Source organism: Medicago sativa, chromosome 8, assembly GCF_051527215.1.
Source record: "Medicago sativa cultivar Bolivia chromosome 8, Bolivia_mono, whole genome shotgun sequence".
NCBI classification, from domain to species: domain Eukaryota; kingdom Viridiplantae; phylum Streptophyta; class Magnoliopsida; order Fabales; family Fabaceae; genus Medicago; species Medicago sativa.
The window spans coordinates 65954299-65969838 of record NC_140756.1 but is presented as its reverse complement, the minus strand read 5'-3'; the positions used below and the strand labels follow the sequence as shown (position 1 = coordinate 65969838).

Below are 15540 nucleotides of genomic sequence, written 5' to 3'. Positions count from 1 at the left end.
AATGAAGCATGAGTCAAACTAATTGACGGAAATAAACAATGAGTTTGTGATTCTGACACTACGAGGCATGGACACAAACACGGACATGTCGACAACGATAATTATTTGATAATATGACATAATTCAATGTAATCACATGTGTCGGTGTCATGTCAGAGTCCGAAACTAAACTAACACTGACATCGGATACACCTTGGATCAGAAGTGTTATTTGAATTAGTAATCATTCCTAATTTCTATCACGAGGGAATGGAGCACAGACAAAAACTACATATTCATTCAAGAAGCTCAGCAAATTTACTTAAAATTTTAAACCAAACACAGACTTAAATTTAAAAGAGGAAGTGTAAAAGGCAATCAGTAAGATGGAATTTTAAACCAAACACAGACTTAAATTTAAAAGAGGAAGTGTAAAAGGCAATCAGTAAGATAAGTGAAAAAGAAACAGAAGAAAAAATATGCGGTGAGCGTGGATCGAACACGCGACCTTCAGATCTTCAGTCTGACGCTCTCCCAACTGAGCTATCCCCGCAAGCTGAAAACTCAATGCTGTTTGATAGTCACTTTCCTCAATTTTGATTTGCATTTTGTAGTTTGAAATGATAGGAATCATATAAGAAACTTGGTTAGAATTTCGTCGTTGTGCTAAATTTAAGTAATTAGTCAATATTTTTTTAAGTTTGTTTTTTTTTTTTTTTTATAAATAAAAGGATGCTTATCATATTAAATTTTTGGATTAGTAGCATTTTTTGTGCTTGTAATATTGAGCAACTCCAATTTTAAATTTTATATCCTTATTAAAAGATCCGTTTTGATTTTATGCCTATAATACCAATTTTTTTATTTCAAGTCCTTCATTTAACTTATGTCAGAGAATCTATCTACGTGACACACGAAGACATTTTCAATATTTTTGAATTAATTAATTCCAAACGTCTTTTTTCTAAATAATGTTAATTAAAAATATAATAAAACTAAAAAGAATTTAAAAACAAATAAAAAATCGTCATCGTTTCTTCATTTATGTTCATCTGTGAAGCCCGGATACGAGATACGATACGGATACGATACTGCACCGATACGCCGATACGGAAAAATTTCAAAAATCAAGATACTATACGGCTGGGATACGTTAATAAAAAAAATTATATAATTAAATGTACAATATAATTATAACCATTTTGTTAATATGCAAATATATTAACAAACACACGAAACCAAGCTCGTAGCACATTAACATAAATATAAATAATATTGACGATTAAGAGAGTGATCATTAGTCAATTACATACGCAATATATACCAAAGTCGTCCGATACCAAGACTTCGACGGTGGCGAAAGTGGACGGCGACCACTTTGGAAGAAAAAGTTGAAACCCTAATTTCTTAGAAAGGGAAAGATGCAATTGTTTGTGTGGTGTGGTGTGGGTCGTACTGACACCAAATAAAGATAAAGGAAATGTATATATATTATAGTAATATAATGTTTTTATTCTTATTTTTTACAAAAAAAAAAAAAAGAAATCAAAATAATATAAAAAACACAAGTATCCGTGTGTATCGGGACGTATCGGAAAGTATCGGATAATTAATTTTTTAAAAATTAAAATTTAATATTTGGATATTCTCTGGATACGTATCGGGAAGTATCGGGCAGGTATCGGTGCAGGATACGCAGGGGATACGGTACGTCATCCATTTTGAAGTATCGGGGCTTCACAGATGTTCATCCATATCCAATAAATTCATCATAAAACCATCTTTTCAAAATTTTATCAAACCCAAAAAATAAAGTGTGCACCAATTGTCTTCTTCGAGGGTGCTTATATCATATGAACCCACAATCCCGATTTTCATGGAACAACAACAACAAAGTGACTTTTAACAAAAGGAAAACAGACTTTGAGAATCAATGACGTATCCATTAACGATGCAAGCTCTCTCCACACCACCTTCGTCGTCATTGAACGAAGCCTAAACACGATGAAGCAAAATCTAAGACAATGATTCGGCTAAGTCAACTCATTCACAACAAAACTTAGATCTAAACTCTCCCTCTCTAAATTATTCTCTACAAACCTAGAAAACAACAAGCACAAAGCCAAAAATCTTCAACACAAATTCACAAACACTTTAACAAAAAATAATGAAGCCATAAATTGAAGACAATTTCATTATAAAGAGTATAAGGAATTAAGGTTTTTTTTTCAAATTAAAACACCATTAAATCTGAAGCAAAATAAAAGACTATATTTCAAATTTGGAAGGGAAGAGTATGGAAGGGAAGAGTATTAGGGTTTAGAATCAAAAGTGTTTGAGACTTTTGGTGTTTGAGACTTTTGATTTAATTTAAATCTTAAATTGTCAAAAGATCAAAAGAAGTCTTAAATAAGCTTGGATGGATCTCATCCAAAAACTAGTTCACATGATGTTAGTACTCAAGCAAATTTATACAATCAACAATCTGAGAACCTGAGCAATGTGGGACAAATAACAAACTAAAAACAACTTCAAAATCAACTTCAACACCCACCATTACGCCTAGTGTGGGCTTAAGTCAAATTCCCACATTGCAATCCTTAACCCGGCTCTAATACCATGTCAAATAGGCTTGGATCTCATCCCAAAAGCTATCTCAAAGGATGATGGTACTAAAGCATGTTTATACACTTAATAGCTTGGGAACCTGAGCAATGTGAGACAAACAACTTCAACACTCACCCTCATGCCTAGTTTATCCAAGCTTATTTAACACCGTATCAGAGCCGGGTTAAAGATTGCAATGTGTGAATTTGACTCAGGCCTACGCTAGGCATGAGAGTTGGTTTTGAAGTTGTTTCTAGTTTTGACTGTTGAGTGTATCAATATGTTTGAGTACCCTCATCATGTCAGCGAGCTTTTTGGATGAGATCCAAGCCTATTTAACAAGAAGAACACATGAACTCGAGTACGGACAATAACAACGATGATGAGAACAGAAGCTGAAGGTAGCACCAAACATTATGGATTTGCAAGGAAGATGGAGAACGATGGTGAGAACAAAGAGAGACAACATGGAGATTAAATGAGTTTGATATAAAATTTAAGAACATGTACGAAGAAGGAGATGAGTTTGAGAATTTAGATGAATTTAAGGAAGCTGAGGAATTTGAGAATTTGGATGGGTTTGAAGAAGGAGATGAGTTTGAGAATTTTGGACTAGTTTGGATGAAGTAACACATTTTTTTAAAGTTGTTTTTTAATTTATTTTTTAAATTTAAGTTTTTGAATTTTAAATAATGGAAATAGTTCTAAATTTAAAACGTATTAAAATATATTAAAATTACACAATCAACATGTCACATAGGCAGATTCTTCTAACGTAGGCTAGATAAGGGATCTAAACTATTGGATGAAGTAACACATTTTTTTAAAGTTGTTTTTTAACTTATTTTTTAAATTTAAGTTTTTGAATTTTAAATAATGGAAATAGTTCTAAATTTAAAGCGTATTAAAAAAATATTAAAATTACACAATCAACATGTCACATAGGCAGATTCTTCTAACGTAGGCTAGATAAGGGATCTAAACTATTATTAGATAGAGTGATAGTATTAACCTTAAATTTTTGAATGAAGTTCGCTCGCAATAAATGATTGAACAAATTTTATTTTCTCAAGGGGATTGAACAAATTCTATAACAAGTCCTTCTAAAATTAAAAAAAAACAAAAAAAAACCAAATTCAACACAATTCAACCGATAAAAAACACTAAAATTGTTAGGTGAAACATCGTGATCAATGTTCGAACATCGGCTTCTTTACTTATGTGTGTGAGTTTCTCATAGTTATTATCATTTCGTTTATCTAAAAAAAATCGTTAAGTCTAAGGTTTCAACCTATGTAAAAAAAAAATGGAGATCTTTTACCTTGATCAACTAAGTTGGTCAAATTTGTTAAAAAAATAAATATAAGTTGGTCAAACATTTATTACAATCACATTTATATCTAACTTAAAAAAATTAGGCTTAAAGATCTAACTTAGATTGCTTAACCCTTGAGTCGGTCATATCAAAATATCAATAAAAAGGTAAAAAATATTGCCACTATGACAAATGTATGAAAAACCTAGTCGACTTATTTTATAACAAACTCAACATCAAGTATAGGAGTCAACCACTCCTTTTTGGAGTTACAAATTGTCCTTTCTCATCGTGAATGCACATCCCAATGCCCAATTTATTACAAGATTAGGAAAAAACACATCAACATTGCATTTGTATCACTCCTATTGATGATGAACCCAATCTGAAGCAACTGTATGTTGCGTTATGTTTTTCACATTCTCTATAGTTTTTGCTTGTTGTCACTCTACAATAAAATTATGGTGAGGTTTAGTATGGGAATGGGGAGTTCTTTCCCATGATGGGAAAGTTTGATATGGACCATTGATATATTGATTTTTTATTTCAACAGTTCAGATTTATCACCTGCAACTTGCTTTAACTTTTTGCTGGCACATGGTACACCAAAAGCAGCGGCCCCACCTGCAGATTAAACAATATTATTTCATTTTGTTTTATAGGCTTTTGGCAATTAGACATGAGTTTGTCTTGTAATTTTAACTTGTCAACACTAATTATTATTTGTAATCATTTATTATTACTTTTATTTTTTCATTTTTATATAAAATATTAAAATAAATTAATATACACCCTCCAGTCACTATTATAAGCAAAAAAACTTAATTTTAGATTCATTCATTAAATGATGTATTTGGTTTATAATAAAGACCACATACATCATTTAATGAATGAATCTAAAATGTAGTTTTTTGCTAATAATAGTGACCGGAGGGCGTACGTAAATAAATGTTTACGTTGAATAATAGTTTGATGAAATAACATAAAATTTGAACAACATTTTGAAAAAAAATGTTTACGTTGAATAACACGTGTTTTGAATTTTTAGACACACACTTATTAAATATTAGTGTTTTTTTTTTGGAAAGAAATTGTTTACTAATATTTAGTTTTTATAGTTTAAAAAATAATAAAGGAGGTGTACATAAATATATTTAGTAGTAACTTTGAAAGTTGGTAAATTTTTCTAAACAAATAATCATAATAATTATTATTTGTTGTGGTGTTGGATAATTTTTATTTTAAATTTTGAAATTAATAACCTTTTTTTCACCAAAGAATTAATAATGTTAAAAATAAGAAATCACCGATCATCAAAATTTCTTTATAAAAAGTTACTGCCACGTACTATGATTTTATTATCGGGAGCTCTCATGCGTTATTATTCTCGATTTATTTTTGTTATGCTACCTTTTTAAATAAAATTTTGCTTAATTTTTTGTAAACTGTTAAAAAATGGTAATTTTTTTAACATTATCGTAATTTTTTTAAGGGTGGTGTTAACTTGTGCTATAAGGGCACATGTTAAGCAACCAAAAGTAGAAATATTCTCTTGAATTTTGTGCACTCAATTAATAAAAAGTAAAAAAATTAAATTCAAATGCATTAATTACAACAAATTATTTCCACTTTTGGCTCATTAACTTATGCCTTAAGGGCACAAGTTAGCATTTCCCTTTTTTTAATTGGCACGGGGTTTTGCTAAATGCTAAATTTTTCGCCAATGATCGTTAAAAAGTGTTCCGAAAACGGATCGTACCTAATTTTGTTTTTTTAACTTTATTCGATAATCTAAACTTTTCGCTAATTATCGGTAAAGAGTGTCCCGAAAACGGATCGTACTTAATTTTATTTTTTTAACTTTACCTGGTAATTTTAATATTTCGCTAATTATCGTTAAAGTGTGTGTTGAAAACGAATCATACCTAATTTTAACTTTTTAAACTTTATTCGGTAATCTAAATTTTTCGCTAATTATCGTTAAAGTATGTTCCAAAAACACTCATCATAATAAATGCCACAACTAATTTTCCAGTTTGTGTGTTTGAGACATAGGCTACGTACAGCATACGAGAAGTTTGTTATTATATTTTAGGTCAAATGCATTTAAAGGTCCTTTAAGTTTTTCGTTTTTCCCAAAGTAATCATTTAAGTCTCAAACAAGTCTTTAAGTTTCAAAAGTCACAAACAAATCCTTTTAGTTTTTGAATCGTTTCAAACAGGTCATTTTAGAGGATGATGGTGATGATTCAGATGATAGCAACAAAGAGTATTATCTACCATTTGCCATACCTAAAAAGATGACTAATTTTAAGTGGGTGTTAGGAGCTAGATTTGGTACCAAAGATGAGTTCAAAGAAGCAATTACCAACTATGTTATCTACAATATGACTTGTTTGAAACGATTCAAAAACTAAAAGGATTTGTTTGGGACTTTTGAAACTTAAAAGACCACTTAGGGAAAAACGAAAAACTTAAAGGACATTTAGATGCATTTGACCTATATTTTATATTTTAATAGTAAAACTTATCTATTAACCAAAGCAAGCTTCATAGAGTTTTTTTTCCTTCTCCGCGTTCATCAGCTGGCAACATAAATTTTTTCATGGCCGATGGGATTCAAAATGACATCAACAGAACAGGATTGGTCGATTGAAATATTTTCAATTGAAGAAGGAATGAAAAGAATATAAAGGAAGGGAATGGACTGACAATGGGTATGATATGAACAATTGAAATATGATAAGATATAAATGAAGAACACAAGACACATGTATATGAATTATCGAAGAACCATTTTCGGAGAAGTCGAAATTCATACTTGTTTTCTGTTAGAAATTGGACCGGTGACAGATCTGATGGGTTTCAGCCAAGAAAATTGTAGAGGGAGAACGTTTTCACCAGAACAAAATTATCGACAGAGACGATGATGTGCGGTCGTTAGTTCAGCAAAGAAGATGATACTTCAGATCAGATTTGTTATCATTTGTACGGATTTTGGCTGTTGGAATGAAGGTTGAATGAAAACAATTTAAGCAATATTATTTGTGTTCTGAAATTGAGCAATGCTAGGAGCAATCGCTTGACCACTCTCTCTTGGATACTTGCTCAATTATAGGTCCACGTGATTGTTATTGACAATTTTATAACTGGCAACCGGCACATTTGTTTTAACTTTTAAGTATGATTTAATTACTGTACTTTAAAAGAAAGTCTTTTAAGTTGGTAAAAAAAAATATAAAGTCTTTTAAAATCGTTGTTCCTTTTTTATTTGTTACAAAAATCTGTTTTTTTTTTTATTTTGTTGCAAGAATCGCTGCTTTGCTGCAGTTTTTTTTTCCTGCAAGTTCTTATTCATCATTAACATCAAGCTTGAAGAAATCAGGAACTGGTGGCACACCCTTTGCACTGAGGAGGCGATGAGAGTTCGCAAAATGTCAAAAAACCGTTATTGTTGGAATTACAGAATATAAGATCTGACTTGAAGAAGTTAGATTCAACTATATATTGTGTTTGATTGAGTATGGGGTTGTTGCAGAAGAGATGAATATGGGAAGAGAGAGAGTCAGTTTCTGGAAAAAATTCAATGAACCCATTTTTTTTGTTTTTTGAATATGCAAAGAATCCATAGTTAATTGGTGAAGCGGTTCCTTAAAAAAGAAAATATATGAAGAAGCTACATGTTTTCGGGATTATTGAGGTGTGGCTGTTGATTATGATTTGGTGATTCTCAGTGGCAGGGACGAAGGATATGCGTGTCCTTTTAACTTTTTAAGTTTGAATAAAATAAGAAAATTAATGATATGCCTCTAAACCTGTGTAACCGGTAAGTAGGTGATAATTTTTTTATAAATAATGATGTGGACCAATAGTTAAGGGAGTGTTTAAGAGAGAGTGTAAGAGTGATTGTCCTTAGCATTGCTCTCTGAAATTAATTTGTGTTATACATTAGCAAAATGGGGGATGTGTACTGGAAAAAGCAAAAAAGCATTAAAAACTAATTTAATTTTTATTTATTTTATTTTTCAACAGGTATCTCACCGCCACCTGTCCTGGGAATGGGAGCTTTCCCATGGTGGGAAAAAACTTCCCATTCCCAGGCTAAATGCCACCTAAAATTATAGCCTCGACTGCAAACAGTCTCTGTGGTTTCCACGGATAATATTTGGGTGAAATTGTGGTTGATGATGTTGGTGACATTGGTCAACCACAATGTTACAAGTGTACAAAACAACAAAAAAAAACCAGTGAAAGAAAAAGAAGAAAGCCACTTGTGGTATTGTGGTTGGTCAATGTCACCAATGTCACCACCACAATGTCACCCAAGTGCTACCCGGTTTTCACATAGTGATTATAGACTTTGTTGCTCCATTGTTTCCATATTCTCCACACTTTGGGAGCAAAAAGAGCCATCTAGTTTGCGTTTAGCTATGAAGCACAGACATTCATCGAATTAGGTGTGTCCCGGTGTCGGACATGTGTCGTGTCTGACACCGACACTTGTAATTACACTGAATTATGTGATTTTTTCAAATTATTAGTGATGTCGGCGTGTCAGTGTCCGTGTCGTGTCCGTGCTTGATAGGAGTTTAGTTACTATAAATATCAAAGGAATTCTTTATTTCTTTTTACTAATGATGGGGACACCATTTGGATAATTCCATTGCAATTATTTTGGTAGTCCAAAATCCATGTTTGATGAATTTGAGAGGGGCTTTTATGCTTCTTCCGACGATAAACGGTAATCCTCAATGTTTTCCAGCTCAATGCCCTTTGTGTGATGCGAAATTAGAAGATGATAAACATGCATTTAAAATACAATAAACTAGCTATATGCAGACCAATAAATCAATGTCATTTAAATTTCATTTTGGAGTGGAAAGTGCGTTTCTTCCCCTAGATGCCAAATTCGAACAACAGTAAAATATGGTGATTAATTATTCCATCCTAAAAAAAAAAGACAAAATGCGGTGAGCGTGGATCGAACACGCGACCTTCAGATCTTCAGTCTGACGCTCTCCCAACTGAGCTATCCCCGCAACAATGTTAACTAGCTTCTACTTATCAACACCTTCCTAAACATAAAAATCAGATCGAGTTTACATTTCTCTTCATCTTTTTGCAGAAGTGTTATACCTGAAAGAAATATCAAATTTGTTCTTGAACTCATTCACACCAATGCAATCCCTTCACAATTTGCATAATTCAATTTAAATCAGTCCCTACTTGATTCAACCGGATCCAGATCAGAGTCCCACTCTCAAAACCATAAATAATGGAGTGGGAAAATGCAGTTTCAGGAGGATCCGATTCAGCGCTTCCAATTCCACTTCCATTAGCCTCCGAATCGCAACAACCTTATGTCTCTGAACTTCTCTCCTTCACTCTCGATCGCCTTCATAAAGAACCGGAGCTTCTTCGCGTCGATGCCGAACGGATCCGTCGTCAAATGCAAGAGGTTGCCGTTGGTAATTATCGTTCATTCATTGCTGCTGCTGATGCGTTGCTTGATATTCGTCATGAAGTTTCCTCTATTGATAATCATCTTGAATCTATGGTAATTAATCATTCCTTCCTAATTTCAGTTTTCTATTTGTTTTTGTTTATATTCGTGTAGATTGGAATTGGAGTAAATTACATTGAAACCTTAATTGAATGGATTTACTTACTATGCAAATTTCATTTTTTTTTTTGTGTGTATATTAAGCTTAGAATTGGTTTAGAACCGAATTTGAGCGGATCAATGTATATTCGATCAATGTGTACAAGAGGTTTTCCGATGCCACATAGCTATGCTAGTTCATAGCAGAGGTAATTTTCCGGTGAAGTTACAATGTGGTTACTGAGAGATTATAATGAGAATGTTATTGAAAAGTCGGTGAGAGTGGTGAAAAATGTGTAACCTGTCTTGTAATGGCGCGCAACCCCCTTTATATAGGGGGTGCCCAACTGTAACTGTTTCGGTGAAACCTGAAGAGGAATGCGGGAGTTTGTTAGAGATCACATCAATGGTCCTGATCGTCAGAGCCATGCACCTGTACAGTAAAGCTTAGGGGAAGTCTTTTGTAGTCCTCTAGCAAGCAAGGATTATGGGTTATTGGGCCGGCGTCATGGCCGAGGCCCAGTCTGGAAGAAAATTTATTCGAGAGTTGTTTTTAGGTGAATTGGGGATTATAATTGTGATTCAAAGTTCAATCTAGGGTGAACTAATGAACAACTGCATTTTATCCTATGTTAGGTTTTGTATAAAATTTCAAAAGAAACCAGTAATTAAGATCAGCGTGGTATGTTAGTAAAAACTAAGTGAGATTAGTAGAGTTCGTTGGAACTGTCACACACATTTAAATTAATCAAACTGTTCTAGAAATTGAAATGATTAAATTATATAGGCAGTAAAAATAATCGGTAATTAAGAGCACAGTGGTATAGATACATCTTTGCAGATGTTGCAAGTAATACATATAGCACTGTGCAATAGTATGCTTTTTTTTATTGGGTTTTGATTCAGAAAATATATCGCATTCTCAGAATTAGAAACGAGAACAACCAAAGTACTTACCATGAGATGAAGTTGATTAACAGTACTGAACTTGAAAAGTGAAGGACAAGTAAAAAAGAAAAGGATTTGGATAGAATATTACAAAACCAGAGGAAAATATAGAAGCAATGAAGGCAGAAATGAAACTCAGGTGCAGGAAATTGATAGGTCCTGGCTAACATTTTATTTCCGTCCAGGTTGGAGTAGATTAATAGTGAAAGAAAATACTGAACTTTTGGAAGGTTGGAGTAGATTTGTGGTATAAGAAAATACTGAACTTTTGGAGTAGAAAGCAGAAATGAAACTCAGGTGTAGTAGGAAATTTGTAGGTTGGAGTAGATTTGTAGTAGAGAATTGTAGAATTAGAAATGAAAATATAAAAATCTACTCCCTTTCACTATTTCCTTTCTCCCATTTTCTTCTCCACAATCAAACGATGTGTCAATTCTTAAAAATCTTCTTCACTTCTTTTGTTTCTGTATGTGATTTGGGTGTTTGTGTCCTTTGTCACAGATAAATGAAATCCCAAAGCTGACATCTGGATGCACTGAATTCATAGAATCTGCGGAACAAATTTTGGAGAAGAGGAAGATGAACCAAACAATGCTAGCCAATCACAGTACTTTGCTTGACTTGCTAGAAATTCCTCAACTTATGGACACGTATGTTAATATGATAAAATTTTGTAGTTACATTTGTTGCATTTCCAGTTATTAATTGTCCCACATGCTGTATGCATGTCAAAACATGTTACATTTCCTTTTTCAAATTGTAAGAAACCTTGAAAATTCTTATGTTTTTGCAGATGTGTACGGAATGGAAATTATGATGAAGCCCTAGATTTGGAAGCATTCGTTGGTAAACTTTCAACCATGCATCCAAAGTAAGTGTTACGCCTTCCACGCTGTTTAACATGTAATTTAACGTTAGATGTGATCTCCCCCCACTCACAAGTTTTATGAGGCAAGTTTTTTTTTTAGCTGATTCCTCCTTTCTTACTAAACATTGCCCTCCCTTCTAAGGTTACCCATTATTCAAGCATTGGCTGCAGAAGTTAGACTGACTACCCAATCGCTTCTTTCTCAGCTTCTTCAGAAACTGCGCTCAAATATTCAGGTTCATGCAGTGATTATATTGAATATATTTAATTGAATATATAACAAATGCCAGTTGATCTAGAGATATTTCTATGTAGTTTTTTTATTAATCTATCTCCATTACCAGTTGCCTGAATGCCTGCGCATTATCGGATATTTACGGCGAATAGGAGTATTTAGCGAGTATGGAATGCGTTTGCTGGTAAGGATTTTCTATGCAGTGTTCCTTTGCTCTTGTTGATTGCTTTTTACCTTGAAATTTTCATTATGATTGCTTTTCCCTTCTCCGATTTGATTGAATGTTATTAATTGTCAGTTCTTAAGATGTCGAGAAGCATGGCTTAATGGTATTCTTGAAGATCTGGATCAGGCAAATCCATATGAGTACTTAAAAGGAATGATTAACTGTCACAGAATGCATCTTTTTGATGTTGTAAATCAATATCGAGCAATATTTGCTGATGACACATCGGGAAGCGAGGAAAATTATGATGGTGGACTACTTTTTAGTTGGGCAATGCACCAAATTACCTCACACCTGCAAACTCTGAAAGTTATGCTTCCAAAGATAACTGAAGGTGGATCACTGTCAAATATTTTGGATCAGTGCATGGTAGGCTTCTTCCATCATACCCCCATATATCTTGAAAATGGAAGGAATCATGATTTTTGTTAAGAATTAGGACAGGGATATATAGAAATTATGAATTATATAAAAATTAAAGGTCCAAATTGGTCTTCCCAAAAAAACACTATTTGGTCCTAGAAATAAAAATTGTCAATTTGGTTCTCTAAAATCTCAAATGTTAGTCTAATTAGTGATATTTAGTATTATTTTTAGGGACATTTTAGCTCTTTCAGGAACTATTTTGACAATATTTGAGGTTTCAGAGGACCAAATTGATACTTCTCATTTCTTTAGAATCAAATAGGTCTTCATGTTTTTTCTCAATGACCAATTTGGGTGTTCAATATAAATTTTGATGCACAATAAATTTCAAGCAAACTTGTGGAAAATATGTAAAAACAATAAGAAAATAAATTCAAGATTGGTTTTCCCACTAGTCTCGTGAAAATGTGTGTATGTGGAAAGAAAGTCACGTTGCAAGAAGAAATTGCATTGACATGTTTCTATTTTATATCTACTTTTTACAGTACTGTGCAATGGGATTGGGCTGGGTTGGATTGGATTTTCGAGGCTTGCTCCCACCACTTTTTGAAGAGTAATTCAAGTTCCTTTTTTTATGGTTTATTGGGCTGAATCGTACTTGAAGCATATTATAATATATGGGATGGTTTCTTTTCAGGGCAGTTCTCAACTTATTCTCAAAAAATATGAGTACTGCAGTTGAGAATTTTCAGGTAAATCCAGTGAAGTTGAAATGTTTTACATGCTAGTTACCTGAAATTGATTTATATAAATTGGTCACATTCATTTATGCAAACAAGTCAACATCTGGGGACATCATTTTTCTTATTCCCTCTGCAAGTTCCCTACTTTTAAATTGCAATTAAGAATTGATGATTTGTTCTCAGTTGGTCTTGGATTCACATCGCTGGGTTCCCCTACCCGCAGTTGGCTTTCGTGCAAATTCTGTTGAAGAAAGTAAGGAAGATGTAACTCCTCCCTCTTATTTGATGGAGCATCCACCTCTTGCTGTTTTTATAAATGGTAAGTCTAGTCAGTGTCTTCCATTAGGTTTCTTTTGGAAATTGTAACTAAACTAATTATTGTTCCTTGCTTCTCTGTTTTTAAACTCAAATGCCAATTTTGTAGGACAATAATTCTGTTTTCATCGTCAACATCATGAAACTATCTGCCTGTTTTCCCCCCCTAAATTTCTTTACGTCCCTTGAAATCTGCGCTTATGTCTTCAAATCTGATCACTTCTTGGAATTTTTCCTCTTGCTACTCCATTTCTATCATGTGGCTATGACGCCTTTTAGGCCTTGTGCACGTTCCAGTCCTTCCTATTCATATTTTTGTAATTTGATCTGTTCCTATATATGAGTGAGAGAGTCATTGTTATGAGTGATAAATAAATCTTGAGTATTAGATCTCACCATGAATTGTCCAGGTTAGAAGAATATAATCAATTTAACATTTTAAGTTAGCCTATCTTATCATCATTAAATTAAATAGTTTTAAATTTGACTATCTTTACATGGTTGTATGATATAGATTTACTCCTCTCTCTTGCATATAACATTATTACGTTATCTACATACATCTAGTCACACACTTAAGCAAAGTACAAAATGAAAACATTCATAGTCGATGTGCATTTTTGGTGTGTTTTTTAATCTATGCTGCATCGCCTTTCTCCAGTTTAAATCCATTGTCCATTTGCATTGATATCTCTTTGGTGGCTGCAGGTGTATCTGCAGCAATGAATGAGCTACGTCCGTGTGCCCCATTAAGTTTAAAACATGTCCTTGCCCAGGAATTGATCAAGGGACTACAGGCTGTTTCTGATTCATTGTTGCTATACAACACAACACGCGTTCTTAGGGCTAATGAATCAGGACTTTTCCTCTCACTTTGCCGGGCATTTATTGAGGTACTTTATAACTTGGTCACTGTTTTTTTCAGGGTAACTCGGTCACTGTTTCTAATCTGAGGTGATATGCATTTGTCAATTAATTACTGTGTACTAATTACATTTTTCTGATACTATGGTGGCACTGGAAAATTGAACTCAAGCTCCTCACCACTAGTACATACAAATGCATGTGGCTTTCTCAATACTAGTTACTGAATTTCTGCAAATTCAATTTATAGGTTGCTTATCCTCATTGTGCTACATGTTTTGGGCGTTGCTATACTGGTGGAGCAACTCTTATTATGGATGCAAAAAACGTTTATGATGGAATCAGACGCCTAGTAGAGGCTTCGTCTGCAAGAGAACTCCCAAAACCAGTAAATAATAGAGAAGCCAGTGGCATAGCCGAGAATGGTGAAGTGCCAAAAATGGATAATGGAGAAACACCTGATGCCAAAGAACCTGATGCCAAAGAATCTGAAGCTATCAATACTGAATCTGAAGCCATCAATACTGATGAGACGAACAAAAACTCTACTTCTCAGACAGGTCAGGAAGTCATTAATCTTGAAAAGACAGACGAATAAGTGACATTCTAGTGATGGATAAAGGTGTATTTTTGTTTCAGTGCTTTCCCCTAGTTTTGGGTCTGTTTATTTTTTTTATATGGTATTGCCAGCTGTAATTATATTGTCAGATTAAATAAATATGAATAGGCTATAGAAATTATTGATTGTTAGAAGAACAGAAGAGGGAATTTTGACACAGATTACATGTAAGGAAACATTATTTCTTTGTTTTCTTTTTTCCAGCGGGCTAATATTTTCATCTGTAAGCCTCGTGGAGGGTCTACCGCTTACTAATGAGAGATTATTATCTGCTTATTTACTATGATATGCTCTGAAGCTTGTTATTTTATGAGGTTTGGTTGGAAGCTTATAAGAACTACAATATTTTCTCAAGTTTATGCTCCTTATGCTCTATATGGTTGTTCTCATTTGTGATTTTTCTACCACTCATTCATTAGTCCAAAATCTAACAAGAACAACTAACTAATTCGCATCCACTAACTTCAAGAGAAGCAAACATGATGGGTGTTAAGCAAATCTGAGGGCCAGCATACATTTTGACAAGGCTTTAAGAATTTATTTGATGATGAACAACTTTTGTAGCTTATTGGTGATTGATGATGAACAACTTGCTCTGAGAGAGAAAGGGTGATGTAAAGTAGGGGATGAGGGACTTGAGGAACAGGGGTAACACTTGGGTGACATAGCATTTAGTGCTACCCGAGGAGGAGAGTATTGACGATAAAGAAGTGGTAGTATTTTTTATATTTTAGATGTCGTGAGAGACAAAATCTCATGATTTATTGTGTAACAAATTTTGACTAATGTTTTTTTTTTTATCATATATTTTATCATTTGTTTTGTTTGTCTCAATAATATATTATAATTAAAG

The 15540-nt window shown here is 33.3% G+C and overlaps 1 protein-coding gene and 2 non-coding genes across 3 annotated transcripts; 1 reads left to right on the top strand and 2 right to left on the bottom strand.

Moving 5' to 3' along the window:
* Window positions 1-459: 459 nt before the first annotated feature.
* On the bottom strand, window positions 460-532 carry TRNAF-GAA (transfer RNA phenylalanine (anticodon GAA)). Its single transcript has one exon. It is a non-coding gene; the product is annotated as a tRNA-Phe (tRNA).
* Window positions 533-8867: 8335 nt separating this feature from the next.
* TRNAF-GAA (transfer RNA phenylalanine (anticodon GAA)) lies at window positions 8868-8940 on the bottom strand. The gene has a single exon. It is a non-coding gene; the product is annotated as a tRNA-Phe (tRNA).
* Window positions 8941-8978: 38 nt separating this feature from the next.
* LOC146900614 (conserved oligomeric Golgi complex component-related / COG complex component-like protein) lies at window positions 8979-14997 on the top strand. The gene is made up of 11 exons (XM_085731236.1): window positions 8979-9458; window positions 10953-11101; window positions 11245-11322; window positions 11462-11555; window positions 11664-11738; window positions 11853-12149; window positions 12692-12759; window positions 12844-12898; window positions 13073-13208; window positions 13913-14097; window positions 14319-14997. Exons 1-11 carry the CDS (start codon window positions 9177-9179, stop codon window positions 14664-14666), a joined length of 1767 nt encoding a protein of 588 aa, XP_085587362.1. The 5' UTR covers window positions 8979-9176; the 3' UTR covers window positions 14667-14997.
* Window positions 14998-15540: the final 543 nt, after the last annotated feature.

Coding starts and splice junctions, on each gene's coding strand:
- LOC146900614 (XM_085731236.1), top strand. CDS start 9,177: ATGGAGTGGGAAAATGCAGTTTCAGGAGGATCCGATTCAGCGCTTCCA. Junction 11,556..11,663: donor AACTGCGCTCAAATATTCAG/GTTCATGCAGTG, acceptor CTCCATTACCAG/TTGCCTGAATGCCTGCGCAT. Junction 14,098..14,318: donor TTTGCCGGGCATTTATTGAG/GTACTTTATAAC, acceptor TTCAATTTATAG/GTTGCTTATCCTCATTGTGC.